Source organism: Diabrotica virgifera, chromosome 8 (assembly GCF_917563875.1).
Source record: "Diabrotica virgifera virgifera chromosome 8, PGI_DIABVI_V3a".
Taxonomy (NCBI): Eukaryota; Metazoa; Arthropoda; class Insecta; order Coleoptera; family Chrysomelidae; genus Diabrotica; species Diabrotica virgifera.
The window spans coordinates 47,571,665-47,589,884 of NC_065450.1; the positions used below are offsets into that span (position 1 = coordinate 47,571,665).

General features: G+C 32.3%; 1 protein-coding gene across 16 annotated transcripts in view; it reads right to left on the reverse strand.

Moving 5' to 3' along the window:
* The window catches only part of LOC126889954 (G-protein coupled receptor Mth2-like), a 595,837-nt gene that overhangs the window by 47,529 nt on the left and 530,088 nt on the right, over positions 1 to 18,220 (reverse strand). For 15 of the 16 annotated variants that reach the window (XM_050658722.1, XM_050658718.1, XM_050658714.1 and 12 more), the window contains one exon: positions 13,484 to 13,684. In XM_050658722.1, the coding sequence (XP_050514679.1) occupies positions 13,484 to 13,684 (201 nt within the window). Of the gene's footprint in view, positions 1 to 901; positions 956 to 13,483; positions 13,685 to 18,220 lie in introns of all 16 variants that reach the window. The other variant, XM_050658713.1, reaches the window with a different exon arrangement.

The following is an 18,220-nucleotide window of genomic DNA, read 5'->3' on the forward strand; positions in this document are numbered from 1 at the left end:
AGTTGGATTAAAAATCAACCACACAAAAACATAAATTATGACAAATCTTTGTTAAGAGAAAAGATTTCAGTAAATGATATGCATATCGAAGAAACCACCTCTTATAAGTACCTACCTATCAAACGTACAAACTAGTTCGCCACATAGGACTTACTTTGGTGGCATTCGGCAAGCTGAGATATGTCCTTAAGTCAGAACTGCCTATGTGTCTCAGAAGAAAAGTCCTTAATCAGGTATTGCCAGTATATACTTACATATGGTGCAGAAACTATAACAGTAACCAAGAAAATAAGAAATAAAATTTGTGTTACACAAAGAGCTACAGAACGCTCAATGTTAGGCATTTCTCGTAGGGATCGGATTACGAACAAGGAAATAAGACGGAGAACAGGAGTGACAGATACCATAGAAAGAATTATGACCCTTAAGTGGAAGTGGGCGAGGCACACAGGTAGAATGTCGGATAACAGATGGACACAGCGAATAATACACTGGAGACCAAGACAAGAAATAGATCGGAGTAGAGGTGGTTCGCCAACAAGATGATGACATAAAACTGATCGACAAAAATTGGATGCAAACAGCGCAAAACAGGAATATATGTTAAGAATGTTGCACGTTAAAAAAGTTGCACGCAAAAGATCGAGTGTGCTACAAATGACAAAGGGATGTGATAATAATATTTTTTTTAAATCCTTAACTTAAAAAAATTGTGGCATATGCAATATATATTGACTTTTGAGAAATTATCCATACATTTTTATTACTAAAAAGTTTCACTAGTACTGAGCAAATACTATGATTATTATAGAATGTTAGCATACATTGTTAAATAATAGTGCAAACTAAATAAAAGTAACAACAGTACATTCACATTTTTGCACCAATTTTGTATTCTTACATGAAATGGGTCCTATTCTGTCATACGACAGTTTTGACAGTTGACTCGCTAAAACTAATAAAAAACATTACATACAGTCGGAAAAATGAAAGAATACCCATGACCGAACATATAAAACACGCTGTATTTTCCTGTCACCGTGTCACAAAGAAAATTGTCCAGTGCAAGTACATGTAACAATAATTATTACATGTACTTGCGCTGGCCAATTTTTTGTGTGACACGGTGACAGGAAAATACAGCGTGTTTTATATGTTCGTTCATGGGTATTCTTTAATTTTTCCTACTGTATAAAAGCTCAATACTTGTGAAATAAATAAATTGAAAGTAATATTTATTGTATACATAGGATTATATATTTATTAGCTTACAATATAATCGTATAACAAGAATATACAGTGAGAAAATCAGGTCTAACCCTCCTGTATCAACTGATTTATTTTAGAAAAAAAAAGTCGTTCGGATATGTCGATTTTTAAACTTGTTATATCTACTACTACTATCGGTTTACAACGTTCTTCGACGCCTTCCGACTCCTAACCGCCATTCTTCTCCGTTTAACCATAGACATGGATAGATTTCTCTTTCCTCCAGTTCTTTTTCAATTCCCTCCCTCCAGCTTCTTCTCGGCCTTCCTCTTTTCCTTCTCCCCTGTGGCGCCCACGCCAAAATCTGTTTAGGGATCCTGTCATCTAGCATTCTCTGTACATGGCTGTACCATATTAGTTGTTTTGTTTTTATGTCATCAATTATTGAATGTATGACTCCCATCATTTCTCGTATTCTCTCATTTGGTATCGGATCTCTTCTTGATTTGCCTGTTGCTCTTCTCCAAAAGTCCATTTATAGACCAGTAAGGATCTGCGAAAAAACATCTATTTTTGGATGTGAGAGGTGGCATTCGGATTTTTGCGGATAAAGTTAGGTGACACCTTCAGTAATAATAATTGACTTATGCTCCTTCTCAAATATGCCCGGAACATTAATAAAAAAAATTAAAATATTTAAAAATTTCGAAAAACATCGATTTTTTCTGCTTTCTTTGCTTATAACTTTAAAACGATTCGTTTTGGAACAAAGTCGTAGAGAAATAAAATAAAGATAATTGAATTTTGTATGATATACGACTGGTAAAAAATGTCTTAAGGTATTACCTTTTCTGCAATATAGCAATAAATACAAAATAAGGGGGCAAAATAAGTCTGTTGTTATTCAATATTTTTTAACCACTTTGGTGGCACTTAGAACCTTAGTAATTCGCTTAGGAAATTCTTTGTAACATACTTAAATTGTGTACCAAATTTCATTAAAATCGACCTAATAAATTTTGCATAATAAATTTGCAATCTAAATGTTTTTAAAAAAGTTCAAATTTTTTAAAATCTTTCTGAACAAAAAGTAGACCATTTAGAAGTTGGCTAATTTTTTTACATATAAAGAGGTGCTCTACCTATCACTTTACAGAATTAAAATCGGATTATTTAAGGGGCCTCAGCAATGTTTTAAATTTATAAACAATTTTTTGGCTTATAAACAAATAGCTTTGTTTAATAATAAAAAAATTAATTTTTAGCAATGCAAATAATTAAAACCGGTATAATTTGACTTCAACTTTCAAATGCTGTCAGCAGAATTGCTATTTTATTTTTTAATCAAACGTTATTCGCGTTCAAAAATTGCAATTTCTCGATTTTTTGAAAGTTCCACCGCGTTTATCTCGAAAACTATGCATCCTACGAAAAAACTTGTAAAAACATTTTTTGCTTAGAATTATCCAAGAAATACAAAAACAATGTTTTATTTTGCGAAAAATCGATGTTATGTAATTCCTCAAGTTCTTTGTTTATAAAAATCTTATCGACATCCGGATCAACTGTTACCCAAAAAATTCGTGTTATACGGGTCAAAATACATGAAAAAACTTGGGTAAGTCCATCTAAATAAAAAAGCCCGTAGCACCCCCTCCTGGCCACAGCACTAATTTGTTTATAAGCCAAAAAATTGTTTATAACTTTAAAACATTGCTGAGGCTGCTCAAATAATCCGATTTCAATTCTGTAAAGTGCGTTAGATAGGTGGAGTACTTATTTATATGTAAAAAAATTGACAAATCTTTGTATGTTCTAGTTTTTGTTCTGCAAGATTTTAAAAAATTTTAATTTTTTAAAAAAAGTTTAGAATGCAAAATTATTATGCAAAATCTAATGGGTCAATTTTAATGAAATTTGGTGTACGGTTTTAGCACATTACAAAAATTTTCTAAGCGAATTAGGAAGGTTCCAAGTGTAACCCAAGTGATGGAAAATCATTGAATAAGGACAGGCTTGTTTTGCCCCCTTATTTTATATTTATTGCTATTTTGAAGCAAGGGTGATAAATTAAGACATTTTTAACCAATCGCATCTGATAGAAAATTTAATTATCTTTGTTTTATTCCTATACGACTTTGTTCTAAAATGAATAGTTTTTAAGTTATCAGCAAAAAAAGTAGAAAAAAACGAAATTTTTTGAAATTTTTAAATATTTTATTTTTTTTATTAATGTTCCGGGCATATTTGAGAAGGAGCATAATTCAATTATTATTAACGAAGTTATCACCTAACTTTATCAGCAAAAATCTGAATGCCACCTCTCACATCCACCTAAAAACAGATCCTTACTGGTCTATTATGTTACTATTAACATTTTCTCTGTTCTTTGTTTCAGTGGCAAAACTTCGCTGCCATATGTGATTACACTTTTAAGTATGGTATTGTATATGAGTTCTCTTTAGATATTGTTTAGTCCCACAGAATGCCGTTCATCATGGATATGGATTTTCTACCCTGTATGTTTATGTCTTCTATAGCAGCAACGAGTGTTCCATCTTGAGTTACCTTCATGCCCAGGTACACAGTGTGTTCATCACAGTGTTTAATTTCTACCCCATCGTCTAATTTAATGGACTGCTTTGTTCCTCCAACACACATGGCTTCAGTTTTCTTAATGTTGACTTCGAGACCCCCATTTGTTATATTCTTCTATTAGCTTACGCGTCATGTAACTCAAGTCGTCATGATCCTGAGCAATTAGAATTTGGTCATCAGCGAAACATAAAGTGTATAGTGTTGTCTCGTCATTGAGACGGATTCCCATGCCATTACATTTTCTTTTCCACAACTTGAGTGCTTGTTCCAGGTAAATTTTGAAAATAGTAAGCGAAATAATACAGCAACAATGCTTCAATCCATTCGTGACCTTAAATCCCTCAGACATCCTTGATCCAATTTTAATTTTAATTAGACTCTCAGTCAGGCCCTCAATTGTTTTAAATAGCAACGGAAGTCACATGTTACTTCATCTGGAATGTTATCAAGATCTGTAGGAATCGTATAGAATCTGTCTTCTTCTTCTACGGCTTTTTCCCATTAAGAGTTCACCGTTTTCATCCTCCAGAGCACTCTATTCTCTTAGTCGCCATCTCTGAGGTCTCTATCTATCATAGTATTTCCGATGTAAGTTTTCCATCCCACAGCAGGTCTTCATCTTCATCTACTTCCCGGCAGGTCCCAGTCCAGTATTATTTTCGGCCACCTGTGCTCTGGCATTCTTTGTACATTCTCGTACAATTGCAGGGCTCTGTTTTCCACCTTTTCTTTGTAATTGAACATTCTACTTCCATTCTGTTTCATATTTCGTCTGTTCTTATTCTATCCTCTTTGGTGATTTGTAGATCTTCTCATAAAAGATAATAGAATCTGTAGGTATCAAAATTTCTCTAGTTTTGTTTTTGTTTATTAGTTGGCTCTGTTTTGACCAAATTTGACAGGCGACCATCCCCACCTTGATCTTGCAGGAAGACAGCTACGTTTTGAGTTGAAACTTCTGAAGTTGGTGTTTTAAGATAAAAAAGGGTTCAAGGCAGGTTTTATTTACATTCGATTCAGAGTTGGACTACCATCTCCATATAGCAACTATTTCAGCATCCTTATGCATCATCAGTGAAGTTTATGCAGTCACAACTCTGAAGGGAATATAAACATTCTGCCTCTTTTAAGGCAAACCATCGCGATGCAATGAACCCACCTTTTGAGACGCAATCTAGCGACATCTCTCGTATTACGAGGAAAACAACGAAAAGCCCCAGATACAAAGTTTACTACTTTTTAAACAATTAGAATAATTGAAATAAAAATATAATTAGAATAATTGAAATAAAAATATAATAAACAATATTTTAAATCTAAGACTTTTCGTTAATAAACTGCTTTCTGGCTGCATCCCATATCTCCGGCTTTTACAATATATAATCACGTAGAGACGACGAAAATAGGAGAAAGCAAATAGAGGACACTTAGGCCACGCATTTACCTTCTCTTCGTCTAGGAAAAGGACCGAAAGACAGTTTCGAAATACTCAAAAACTGAGTAAAATGAAAAAGATAAAAAAGGGTTCAAGGCAGGTTTTGTTTACATTCGATTCAGAGTTGGACTACCATCTCCATATAGCAACTATTTCAGCATCCTTATGCATCATCAGTGAAGTTTATGCAGTCACAACTCTGAAGGGAATATAAACATTCTGCCTCTTTTAAGGCAAACCATCGCGATGCAACGAACCCACCTTTTGAGATGAAATCTAGCGACATCTCTCGTATTACGAGGAAAACAACGAAAAGCCCCAGATACAAACTTTACTACTTTTTAAACAATTAGAATAATTGAAATAAAAATATAATAAACAATATTTTAAATCTAAGACTTTTCGTTAATAAACTGCTTTCTGGCTGCATCCCATATCTCCGGATTTTACAATATATAATCACGTAGAGACGACGAAAATAGGAGAAAGTTTCTTGAATTTCTTGTTTCATTTTTATCAAATAAACTTTGTATCTCATTGAGAGTGTTCTGTTCGTATTCCCTCTTCTTACGTCGATGGATACGTTTTTCCTCTCTTCTAAGAGGTCTATATTCTTCTTTTTTTCTCCGTGTACAACCTGCGTCGATGGTTTTTTGATATGCTACATTCTTTCTATTTGTGGCCATTTCACACTCATGATCAAAACAATGATTTCGTTTTTCTGACCTGGTTTTGCCCAGTATTTCAACCGATTTCTGTAACACAATACCTCTTATATTTGCCCATAGTTGGTTAATGTCTTCTTCTTCTTCTTCTTCTAAGTTTTATGTCCTTATTTGATCTTCTATTTGCTGTCTGTATACAGTTGCTATGTCGGGATCTTTTAGTTTTGGGCATGTTTATTTTTACACCTATTTCTCTGCAGGTTCTTTTCAGTTCTTCTAACATAATTTTGATTTCGCCTAGTCCATCTCCTTCTTCTTTCTGTTTTGGCGTCATAACCCTGGTCTTTGCCTATCTGGCTATGTTCTTTCTTCACGTGCGGTTTTTCTTTTGCACCGGGCTGTATACTTTCTCAGTATCTTTCTCTCGAATATGCTGAGTTGGGCTTCTTGTTCTGAACTGTTGGGTGGATATCTGTTTTTGACAATTGAAATATTACCACTATACAATACTCTTGAACCTATTAGTAGTATATACCCTCGTAATAAAAATCCAAATACCAAAATGATAGTGATATCTGAAAAAAATTACAAATACTTCTTTAATTACCTATATAAAACTTTATTTCAGCTACATCTGTAGAAAAAGTATTAGCAAATATGAACAGGGCCGAAATCTTTAAAAATGATAAAAAGTAAAAAAAACATTAACATGGTGGACCCCATTGTAAAAAGAAGGAAATATAACAAAAATTAAAGGAAACATGGTTTCATGGATTTGCAATTTTTTCGTTTATCAGCGTAACATGGAATCTTACGTTTTTCGAGTAACTAAAATACAACTTTTACATGATTACAAAACTTTTATATCCCCAAATAAAATAGTAAAGTACATCAGATTCCACAAGAAAATAGCTTCAGAACATAATTAAAACTTTTTCGATTTTTTTGCGTTTTCTGAGAAAACTCACCTTAGTAATGAAATTTTTTACACCATTAGAAATAAGAGATTTCCACGAAAAAACAAAAAGCATACTGACTTTCAAAAAATCGGATATGTGACTTGAGAATTTTCGATTGAAAATCAGGGTGACTTTTCAATAATAAATGAAATATTTTAAATCAAAAAAATTACAGTGTATTTGGGACATAAAAGGTAAGTTTTCACCAAATTTTGCAAAAAAATTGTGGAAGATATAAATAAAAAAGGAAATATTCGATTATATTTTTTGCATAAATTTTGAGGTTATGTGAAAAAAGTGTAAATATAAAAGTGGATCTTTTTATAACCAACAAAGGGTACCCCCCGTTAAGATAGGCAAAATGCCCCCATTCCCAGAATTCATTTTTTTTTTCATTTTGTTACGTTCTATTTGAATAAAAGATAAGGTTCAGCTGAATTTTAACCCCTCCCCCATCAGCAAAAAGGTCATTTTTGGTTTTTATTTTTGTTTAGGTGGGAAGCAATAATTTTATTAATTTAAAAATTTCAAAAAATTTGTTGACATAATTGAGGCTTTTACAAAACGTGTATATTTTTTATAGACCCGTGCGTAGTTGCCCGTAAGTTGATTGTACCGGGTGTCCCAATAAGAATGGCTCTCGGCCATATCTCAGGAACCGTTTATACTACAGCTTTGGGAAAAAAAATATAACAAAAGTTGCCCCGAGAAAAGCCTGGAAATTATTTTCATAATTGTAAGTCCACCGCTAGAGGGCGTAATTGAATATCAAAAACTAAAAAATCGAAATTTTACAAAATTTGCCTAATGAAAGGGCACTGGAAATCCAATCATCGTATTCTTCATACAATTCTGTGCATATTTTATTTCACAAGTTTAAGTCTACCTGTGCAAATAAGAGGTGGGGGTGAGTGGGAGCCTTGTTATGAAAAAATCGTTGTAAGTCCGGTTCTGCTTAATAAATTTTTACAAACTTGGTCTTGTTGAAAACAGCTCTTTTGCGTCAATGTAATAGTTATAATTTGGAAACAGCCTATTACGTAATATGCCGGCTAGAAGGCGCTATTTATTTTTTTTTAGAAATCTAGTTTTCTTTGGAAGATATTAAATACAAGTATGTATTTTTTTCCTACATTACAAAATTAGACCAAATTAGCAACAGAATACCGAAAACCGCATGTCGATACCTTTTTTCTATCTTGAGATATCTTAAGAAACGTGTAAATTTTAAACATAACTGTTGCTGTCATATAAGTGGATATATATAGAAGTACGTAGTGTGCTATGGAAAAAACAAACAAACATTGTCCAGATGTCACCGTATATAAGGAATCAAAACAACAATAAGACAAATAACACTATAAAATATAACAAAAAAAGAGTGTGTGTACTTTGTACGCGAGTAAGAAGTTATACTTCTATTATTATGATTTTAACGAAATAAATATATTTTAAAAAGTTTAATTTTATTTTTATTTAAATATTACACTAATTTTAATACTTAGAATAATACCAAAAAAATAGCGTTAATATGTAAATTTTTATGAATTGTTGCCTCCGCGTATTTGCTTTTCTCTCGACGAATCGTATAAAATGTAAAAACGTCAGATTTTCTACACAAATTTTTAATTTTTATTTCATTATATTTTAATATCAATTATCCTATTCCCAACTAAGATAAATACATACACCCGTGTTGAGCTGGCCCCCCCACTTGCAAAAATTAAAAAACAAATAGCCCTGATTTATGAGCTATTTATGAGCTCTCATATTCCGCAAACTAAAAATTTTGAGCTCGTTCCACTGAGCAGGAATTTAATACCCTAGTGGGGGGGGGGCTGAGTCAGCCCCCCCCACTACTTAAAAATAGGAATATTGAATCGGTTTTTGCGGCAGAATTACGAGCTATTTATGAGCTCTTGAAATTATATAGTTTCGATTTTTGAGCTCATCCCCTTCACCCCCAAACAACCCTTTAATTGATTTAACTTAAGAGAAAGATGCTGAGAAAACTTAATATATCGTATTGCGAATATAATTCCTATAGCTTATATACTCTAAGAATAAACTATTAAATCAAGAGCATTTCGATTATTGAGCTACAACCCCTTCGCCAGAAAACCACCCTATCTTCCCGGCTTAAGAGAAAGTTGTATTTAAAATGCGTTAAACTAATTATTTGGCGACTACATATCATTTAATAATTTATAAGCTTCCAAATTACGCGCATTTAGATCAGTAAATTGCAATTTATTTTGTATAGTGCAGTCACTGAAGGTAAAAATCAACGATTACCTTCAATTTCGGTGAACCTTCATCGATTTTCACGAAAATTAGTCAGTGGTTAGAGGATACGTCAAGAAACAAAGGTGAGATGGTACCACCTTGCGCCTTTACCCTGAGGGTGGATACCGCCCCTTCTCGGGGGTGAAAATTATTTTATAAAAAATAAATGCACAAATCAATAAAAGAACAAATTCAAAGCAAAATTTATTATATAAAGTTAATAAAATAAGTCAATACTTTTTAAGTTATTAAAGATCAAAGATTTTAATTATTTGTGAAAAAAATGCATGTTTTGAAAAGGTTTTTTGTAAATCACTGAAAAACTTTAAGTTTTTACAAAAAAGTTAATAGTAGTTTAATTCGTATAGCTTAGAGTTGTTCTTAAAATAATTTAAATTAATTATTTGGCGACTACATATCGTTTAATAATTTATGAGCTTGCAAAATATACGCATCTCAATTATTCAATTGCCATTTTCTTTCTATAGTGCAGTCACTGAAGGTAAAAATCAACTAGTAACTTCGATTTCGGTAAATCTCCATTCATTTTCACGAAAATTGGTGAGCGGATATTGATACTATCAACTTTGTCTGCATCTTATTTTTCATAGGTATTTCTAAGTACTTTGACAAGTATTTAGTACCTAAGTGTTATAAAATGCATCTCTTTCCCGTTATTTAAGCTTGAACCCTTAGATTTTAACAGTCGCGGAAAAAAATATGTATTTAATTACCAATAACTTACTTTAAATTAACATTAAAGGGTTTTTCAAGTAAGCAATTTATTATATTTTTTATTAGCTTCAATTTTAGTGATGAAAACTTTTTTGTAAAAACTTACAGTTTTTGAGTCATTTATGAAAAATCGCTCTAAAGCATGCATTTTCTTTCCAAAAATTAAAATATTTGATCTTTAATAACTCAAAAAGTATTGATTTATTTTAATCACATTATATAACAAATTTTGCTTACAATTTGTCCCTCTCTCGATTTGTGGGGTTATTTTTAATAAAGTAATTTTCACTCCCGAGAAGGGGTGACATATACCCCAGGCTAAAACCCCAAGTTGTTATTGTCAATTCGTGAAAATAAATGGAGATTTACCGAAATCGAAGGTACTAGTTGATTTTTACCTTCAGTGACTGCACTATAGAAAGAAAATGGCAATTCAATAATTGAGATGCGTATATTTTGCAAGCTCATAAATTAGTAAACGATATGTAGTCGCCAAATAATTAATTTAAATTATTTTAAGAACAACTCTCTCTTAAGCCGGGAATATGGGGTCGTTTTCTTGCGAAGGGGTTGTAGCTCTATAATCGAAAGACGCGTGATTTAAGAGTTTATTCTTAGAATATAAGTTATACGAATTAAACTACTATTAACTTTTTTGTAAAAACTTAAAGTTTTTCAGTGATTTACAAAAAACCTTTTCAAAACATGCATTTTTTTCACAAATAATTAAAATCTTTGATCTTTAATATGTAACTTAAAAAGTATTGACTTATTTTATTAACTTTATATAATAAATTTTGCTTTTAATTTGTTCTTTTATTGATTTGTGCATTTATTTTTTATAAAATAATTTTCACCCCCGAGAAGGGGCGGTATCCACCCTCAGGGTAAAGGCGCAAGGTGGTACCATGTCACCTTTGTTTCTTGACGTATCCTCTAACTACTGACCAATTTTCGTGAAAATCGATGAAGGTTCACCGAAATTGAAGGTAATCGTTGATTTTTACCTTCAGTGACTGCACTATACAAAATAAATTGCAATCTACTGATCTAAATGCGCGTAATTTGGAAGCTTATAAATTATTAAATGATATGTAGTCGCCAAATAATTAGTTTAATGCATTTTAAGTACAACTTTCTCTTAAGCCGGGAAGATAGGGTGGTTTTCTTGCGAAGGGGTTGTAGCTCAATAATCGAAATGCTCTTGATTTAATAGTTTATTCTTAGAGTATATAAGCTATATGAATTATATCCGCAATACGATATATTTTAAGTTTTCTCAGCATCTTTCTCTTAAGTTAAATCAATTAAAGGGTTGTTTGGGGGTGAAGGGGATGAGCTCAAAAATCGAAACTATATAATTTTAAGAGCTCATAAATAGCTCGTAATTCTGCCGCAAAAACCGATTCAATATTCCTATTTTTAAGTAGTGGGGGGGGCTGACCCAGCCCCCCCCATTAGGGTATTAAATTCCTGCTAAGTGGAACGAGCTCAAAATTTTTAGTTTGCGGAATATGAGAGCTCATAAATAGCTCATAAATCAGGGCTATTTGTTTTTTAATTTTTGCAAGTGGGGGGGGGGCCAGCTCAACACGGGTAATACATACCTGTTATTGTCACCGGTAAACTAAGTTAAGGAAGTCAAAGTGGAAACAAGTAGTGTGCTATGGAAAAATAGAACTTCTAATACAGTAGTAGAACAGGGGTTCTGTAGAACCCCTGTTGGAAGTATTAACTTCAAAAAGTCATCATGTGTCAAATTAAGTGTCAAATCAGTAAAACATAAAAATTTGTTCATTGATGGTTTGTTGCGGTTTGTTTCTAATAAATTTTATATAAAATTTATACAGAGTGAAATTCAAGATGATTCTTACAAACTAAGAAGCATTTGACATGATAGTCACATTCTTTGAATGCATAAGAAATGCAACTGTTGCGGCTAGAATATATGCAATCCCCAAAGACGTCACCCCAGTAGTAGAGTTTTTCATATTTTGTTTTGATTTAATATATACGGTGACATCTGGAAAATGTTTCTTTGTTTTTTTTTCATAGCACACTACTTGCTTCTATATATTTCCACTTATATGACAGCAACAGTTATGTTTAAAATTTATACGTTTCTTAAGATATGTCGAGATATAAAAAAGGTATAGACATGCGGTTTTTGGTTTTCTGTTGCTAATTTGGTCTAATTTTGTAATACAGGAAAAAATATATACTTTTATTTAATATTTTCCAAAGAAAACTAGATTTCTAAAAAGAAAATAAATAGCGCCTCCTAGCCGGCATATTACGTAATAGGCTGTTTCCAAATTATAACTATTACATTGACAAAATAGAGCTGTTTTCAACAAGACCAAGTTTGAAAAAATCGATTAAGCAGAACCGGACTTACAGCGATTTTTTCATAACAAGGTTCCCACTCACCCCCACCTCTTATTTGCACAGGTAGACTTAAACTTGTGAAATAAAATATGCGCAGAATTTTATGAAGAATGCGATAATCGGATTTCCAGTGCCCTTTCAATAGGCAAATTTTGTAAAATTTCGATTTTTTAGTTTTTGATAATAAATTACGCCCGCTAGCGGTGGACTTACAATTATGAAAATAATTTCCAGGCTTTTCTCGAGGCAACTTTTGTTATAAAAATTTTTTTCCCAAAGCTGTACTATAAACGGTTCCTGAGATATGACCGAGCGCCATTCTTATTGGGACACCCGGTACATAACCTCAAAATGCATTTTAATTTTTTTTTTTTGAAAAATACGTATTTCTTATTTCTGAAGATTGTTGCAGGTCTATTTTTTTTGTATTTTGTGTATTTTTTTTAAAAAGTATATTCCTAATTTTTTCAGATTTTTCCGTAAGGTGTGCCATCTTGAAAATCCGAAAAATTGTTTTTTTGGGAATTTTCCCCATTTTATAGACTTCAAAATTAATTAAACTCATTTTTTACGTTCTATGTGATTCAAAATAAGCCTCAGCGAAATTTATTGTTATATAATGAATAATTTGTGAAATTAAAATTTGCAGTATCTACCTAGTATTTATGTCTAAATTATTAGATCGTGTTTTCTTGAAATCGTATTAGATCGAAATTTTTATTAAATATGTCACTATGCATTATGCATGCATCCCTTAATGAAACCCGTGAGTAATGAACTATTATCTACTCACGGGTAAAGTAATGGGTGTTATTATATATTCAAAAATAGTGAATAATGAATATGCATACGATCGTAGAAAAATTATTTTTCCTTTCATTTTTGTTATATTTTATTACTTTTCCATTGGGTTCCATCCTTGTACTATGTTTTGGTCTCAGATATTATCGGCTCGGATCTAAATAACGTGTACCATTTTTCAAATAAACATAATATAGTGAGCATGTCCTTAAACACGTAAAAATGTGCCTATTTTCGCAAAAAATAGGAGAAACATTGCAGCCATAATTAAAAAAAAAAATGATACAGAGATGTATATGTATAAGTGTTTAGTAAAGGTGCTACGAATTTCAAAAAACGTGAATATCAGCGTAATTAATTCATTAAAATTTTGAGCTAACGTTTTCAAATAAAAAAATTGTACATACTTCTTTTTAAGCGATCTCCAGATTTTTTTCTTAAAGACAAAGATAAGGAAAATCAGTACCCCGTACATTGCGTTTGTAAAGTCAGTTATATACCATACATAAGCAGGGGTTTCAGAAAAAGCATAGTCCACAGCCCATGAAACTAATTCTGTAATCCAGTTTACACCCATAGCAAACATCAATTTCAGGTATAAGTTGAACCTGCAACAGATAAAAAACTTAAATTATTCACAGACAATAAAAATTCACTATTTTAAAGATTAAAACTGGCTTTTTTATTTTCTTTATTTTTGAATTTTAAATTTCTTCTTCTTCTTCTAATGGTGCTACAACCCAGTGGCGACGCGTGACTTTTTCTGAAGTGTTACCAAAACCGATGCAAAAAATCTTATTTAAAAAAATGAAGATATCGCTAAATGTATATATACACTCACCGGCACTAAATTCCGCCACCCAAAATTTTTGATTAAGTTTGACAATCTATAACTTTATTATTTGTACTTCGATTTTAAAGATTCTTGCACAAGTTTATAGGTACATGTATTGATGTCAATTGCTATTATTCCGGTAACAAAAATTTTTGCTTAGATGGCATTATACGGGAGTGAATGTAAGCGATGTTTTTTCTCCTAACTTTAAAAAATTCTGTGGAAAAATTGGAGGGTTGATTTTGTTTCATACTCCTTTTGTATTATCCTGGAAGTATCACTTGTATTATCCACTACTCTTGTTTTTTAAATTATCTGAATATCTCTTTTCTTGTAAGAGCTGTAATTAAAAACACTGCTTTGAAGGCTTATTTAATTAAAAATATCAAACGCACTAAAATTAACAAAACAAAACAAATTTAACAACAAAACAAAACAATTCAATAGCGGTTATGTCCACCTCTTGCAGCAACGACTGCTCGCAATCTGTTTAGCATCTAATAAAGATGTGTTTTCCTTGCCTGGGGAATAGCCCGATATTCCTCTACCAGGGCCATAACTGTACCAAATTTTCTGGAGGCCTAGGATGACGGCAAATAGTTTTTTTATTCATCCCATAAATGCTTAATATGATTGAGATCTGGGCTGCATGCGGGCCATTCTAATTTTATCAATCCAACCTCAATTGTATGAGTCACTCAGTGTTTTTCAATCAAGAAAAAAGATATTCGGATAATTCAAAAAACAAAATGTTGGTGATGCCTCCGGGAAAATATGACAGGACTATGAAACAAAATCAGCTATTTCATTTTTCCACAGAATTTTTTAAAATTAGGAGAAAATACAACGCTTCCTTTCCCCCTTGTACAATGACATGCAAGCAAAATTTTTTGTTACCTACCGGAATAATACCAAACAATATGAATACATGTACCTACAAACTGGTGTAAGAATCTTGAAAATCGGAGCACAAATAATAAAGTTATAAATTGTCAAACTTAATCAAAAATTTTGGGTGGCGGAATTTTGTGCCGGTGAGTGTAGCTTCAATAATATCATTTTGTATATCACTTGAAACTCTCGAAAAAACAGATGTTTCTAGATGTTGACAAAATTTTTGATCTTTTTTGGCAATTTATGTTAACAATTCCCTGTAATTGCCTGGATTGTCAGAGTCGTCGCACTCAAAATGACCACGAAACGCTAGTTCTTGTTTGGCCCAAAAACATACAGTATCTATTATAAGTGTGCTAAGGATATACCTATCTATTTTTTTAACAAACTCATTATGTTTAGCAATATTTGCTTTAAAAGCTTGGTTAAGAGAACTTTTGATTTTTGTTTTGTCAAACTGAATCAAATTTGGTATACCTCTTACATGTAGGTAACGGAGAAATTTCATGTCTCCTTTTTAAAAATCTAACACTATTTAAATCGTGAACCTGGTCCACCCAATTTTCTGTAGAAACCAGAAGACATGGCCAACAATACAGTATATTTTTCTTGCAACCATAATATAACCAAGGATTTTCACTGTACCAACTAAATTTAAAATATCGAACTACTTTTGTTGATTCCTTTTTTAAATTGTTTAAAATAGGTCTTTCATTTTTAATCTCATTTTTTTCTTCAAAATTATACAAGGGGAATTACTTTTCAAGTAGTTGATCGATTAAGAAGCGACACTCATCCATGGTTAACTGCACGCACACTTTTTATAGGTACTGTTACCAATTTTAAATCTGGTAACAGCGCTACTGATACACAGCTCGCTTATGCCGTCGCTTCTTCAAAATTTTCAGTCACTAGCTGGTCCCGAGCGCCAGCGTGGGTATATAACCATTGCAACCAGAAACGGAATGGGACGTTTCGATGCCGCCGGTTCATCGCCGGCCGTTTCGATGCCGCCGGTTCATCGCCAGTCCATTTCATCGCCGTCATATCTCGCATTTCTTAGAATTTCTAATTAATACTAAAAATAACTAATAATTGTAACTGTCGAAAATTCGGAAATATATCAGATAGCGATTAATTGACTGGCGATGAATCGGCCGGCATCGGCATCGAACTGGCGGCATCGAAACGGCGGCGATGAAACGTCCTAGACCCACCAGAAATGAGTCTGGTAACAGTATAATAAAGTGCAACTGAGTCACATAAACTCGCCATTATTTTCGTGTCTACGAGTAGTTGGTTATTTACTTAGTTAGGTACTATTACCACATAATAAAATAATATATTTCTATTGGTAAAAATATTGGTAAATAGAATTTTTCATCGTCATAAAATATTTATTTGCAAGATTTTTAACTGTTACCAATGGTAACAGTGGTTACATGGACGCTTCGCCAGTGCTACAACCCTTTGTGAGTCTTGGGCTGCTTAACACTGTTCTTCCATTCTGCCCTGTCGCATAAGTACTTTTCTTCGTCACTGCCTGATGCTCATGGTTTTAAGATCTCCCTCTACGTTGTCTATTTATCTTTTATGGGGCCTTCCCCATAATTATCTGGCATTTTTTCCAAGTGACCAAGTCAGTTTAGTCTTTGTTACTACAAATCTAACAATATCTGCGCTTTGCATCCTTCATCCAGTTCGTAGTTTATTTTAATTCCACGAACCATCGCTGCAATGTGTTGGCCCAAATATCTTCCTTAGTATTTTGCGCTTAAATATTCTCAGTTTATTTTTATCAGTGGTTGGGAGGGTCCGCGTTTCATATCCATATGTGACCACTAGAATTACTGTTTTGTAGATTCTAAGCTTAGACTCACGACTCAGTAATTTATTTTTCATTAACTCTTTGTATGCTTAAAAGCAGCTATACCGCTAAGAATCCGTGCTTGTATTTCTTGACTGGTATTGTTGTTGTCAGTTATTATTGAGCATAGTGGGAAAAGTGGAGGCACACTCGTAGATATGGTTGTCTACCTTCAGATTCTCATGCTGATTCGACTTTCATTTTACTTTTATGTATACAGGGTGAGGCAGATAAAGGGCCTATTAGAAATATCTCGAGAACTCAAGGTAAGAAAATTATGAAAATCGGAATTCTGAGTTTTGAGGTGTCAACTATTTAATGAAAATATTTTGGTCTCTTTGCTACTTCCGGTTATACCTGAAGTTGGTTGTAACTTCGTTTTTTTAAATGGGACACCCTGTATATTTTTACATTTTTGGATTCTCCTTGATTTCTTCTTTCTTAAAATATAAGTTTTTGTAATATTATGCAGGGTAGGTTAAAAGATAATTACGTTTTTTTATTAATTTCGTAGCAAAATTCACACCCTGTAGCATTGTAGTAGTTTGACATAATAAACTCTGTTTATGTTCAAATGATTTTTAATATAGTCTACTATGTTAAGAATTATTGGTATAGTTAAATTTTTCCTTTTTTGTATACAAGGTTGGTCGAAACTCAGAATAAGTATTTTCTGAGTTTTCTTAAATGGAACACCCTGTATTTTAGTATTGTATTAAAATGTTATTTTAGGATACTTTTTAATTTCTTAAGCAATCCCTATACCTAACTGCTTCAATTTGTGAGTTATTGGTGATTCAAGCCAAACATTAATTGCAACACAAAATACCTGAAATTTTATTAGGTTGGCCGTAAAAATACTCAATCACAAATAATTTTTCGGAAATAAATACATACTAATCTAGACTGATACTTAAAATAATTGCCAATAATGGTTGAGCTATCAAACTATCTACGTAGTTAAGATTGTTGGTGCGATTAACAATTAAGCACAAATTAAAGCAGTTGGGTATAGGGAATGCTTAAGAAATTAAAAAGTACCATAAAATACCATTTCATTACAATACTAAAATATAGTATGTTCCGTTTAAGAAAACTCAGAAAATACACATTCCGAGTTTCGACCCACCCTGTATACTAAAATTCAAAATTTAGCTATACTTATAATTGGTAACAATAGTAGACCATAGTAAAAATCATTTGAATATATAAAGGGATTTTGATGTAAAACTACTACAATTCTACAGGGTGTGAATTTTGCTACGAAATTAATAAAAAAAAGTAATTATTTTTTAATCTACCCTGTATAATATTACAAAACCCTATATTTTAAGAAATAAGAAATCGAGGAGAATCCAAAAACGTAAAAATATATAGGGTGTCCCATTTAAAACAACGAAGTTACAATCAACTTTCGGTATAACCGGAAGTAGCAGAGAGACCAAAATATTTTCAATAAATAGTTCACACCTCAAAACCCCTATATTCCAATTTTCATACTTTTCTTTACTTTAGTTCTCGAGATATTTCTAATAGGCCCTTTATCTG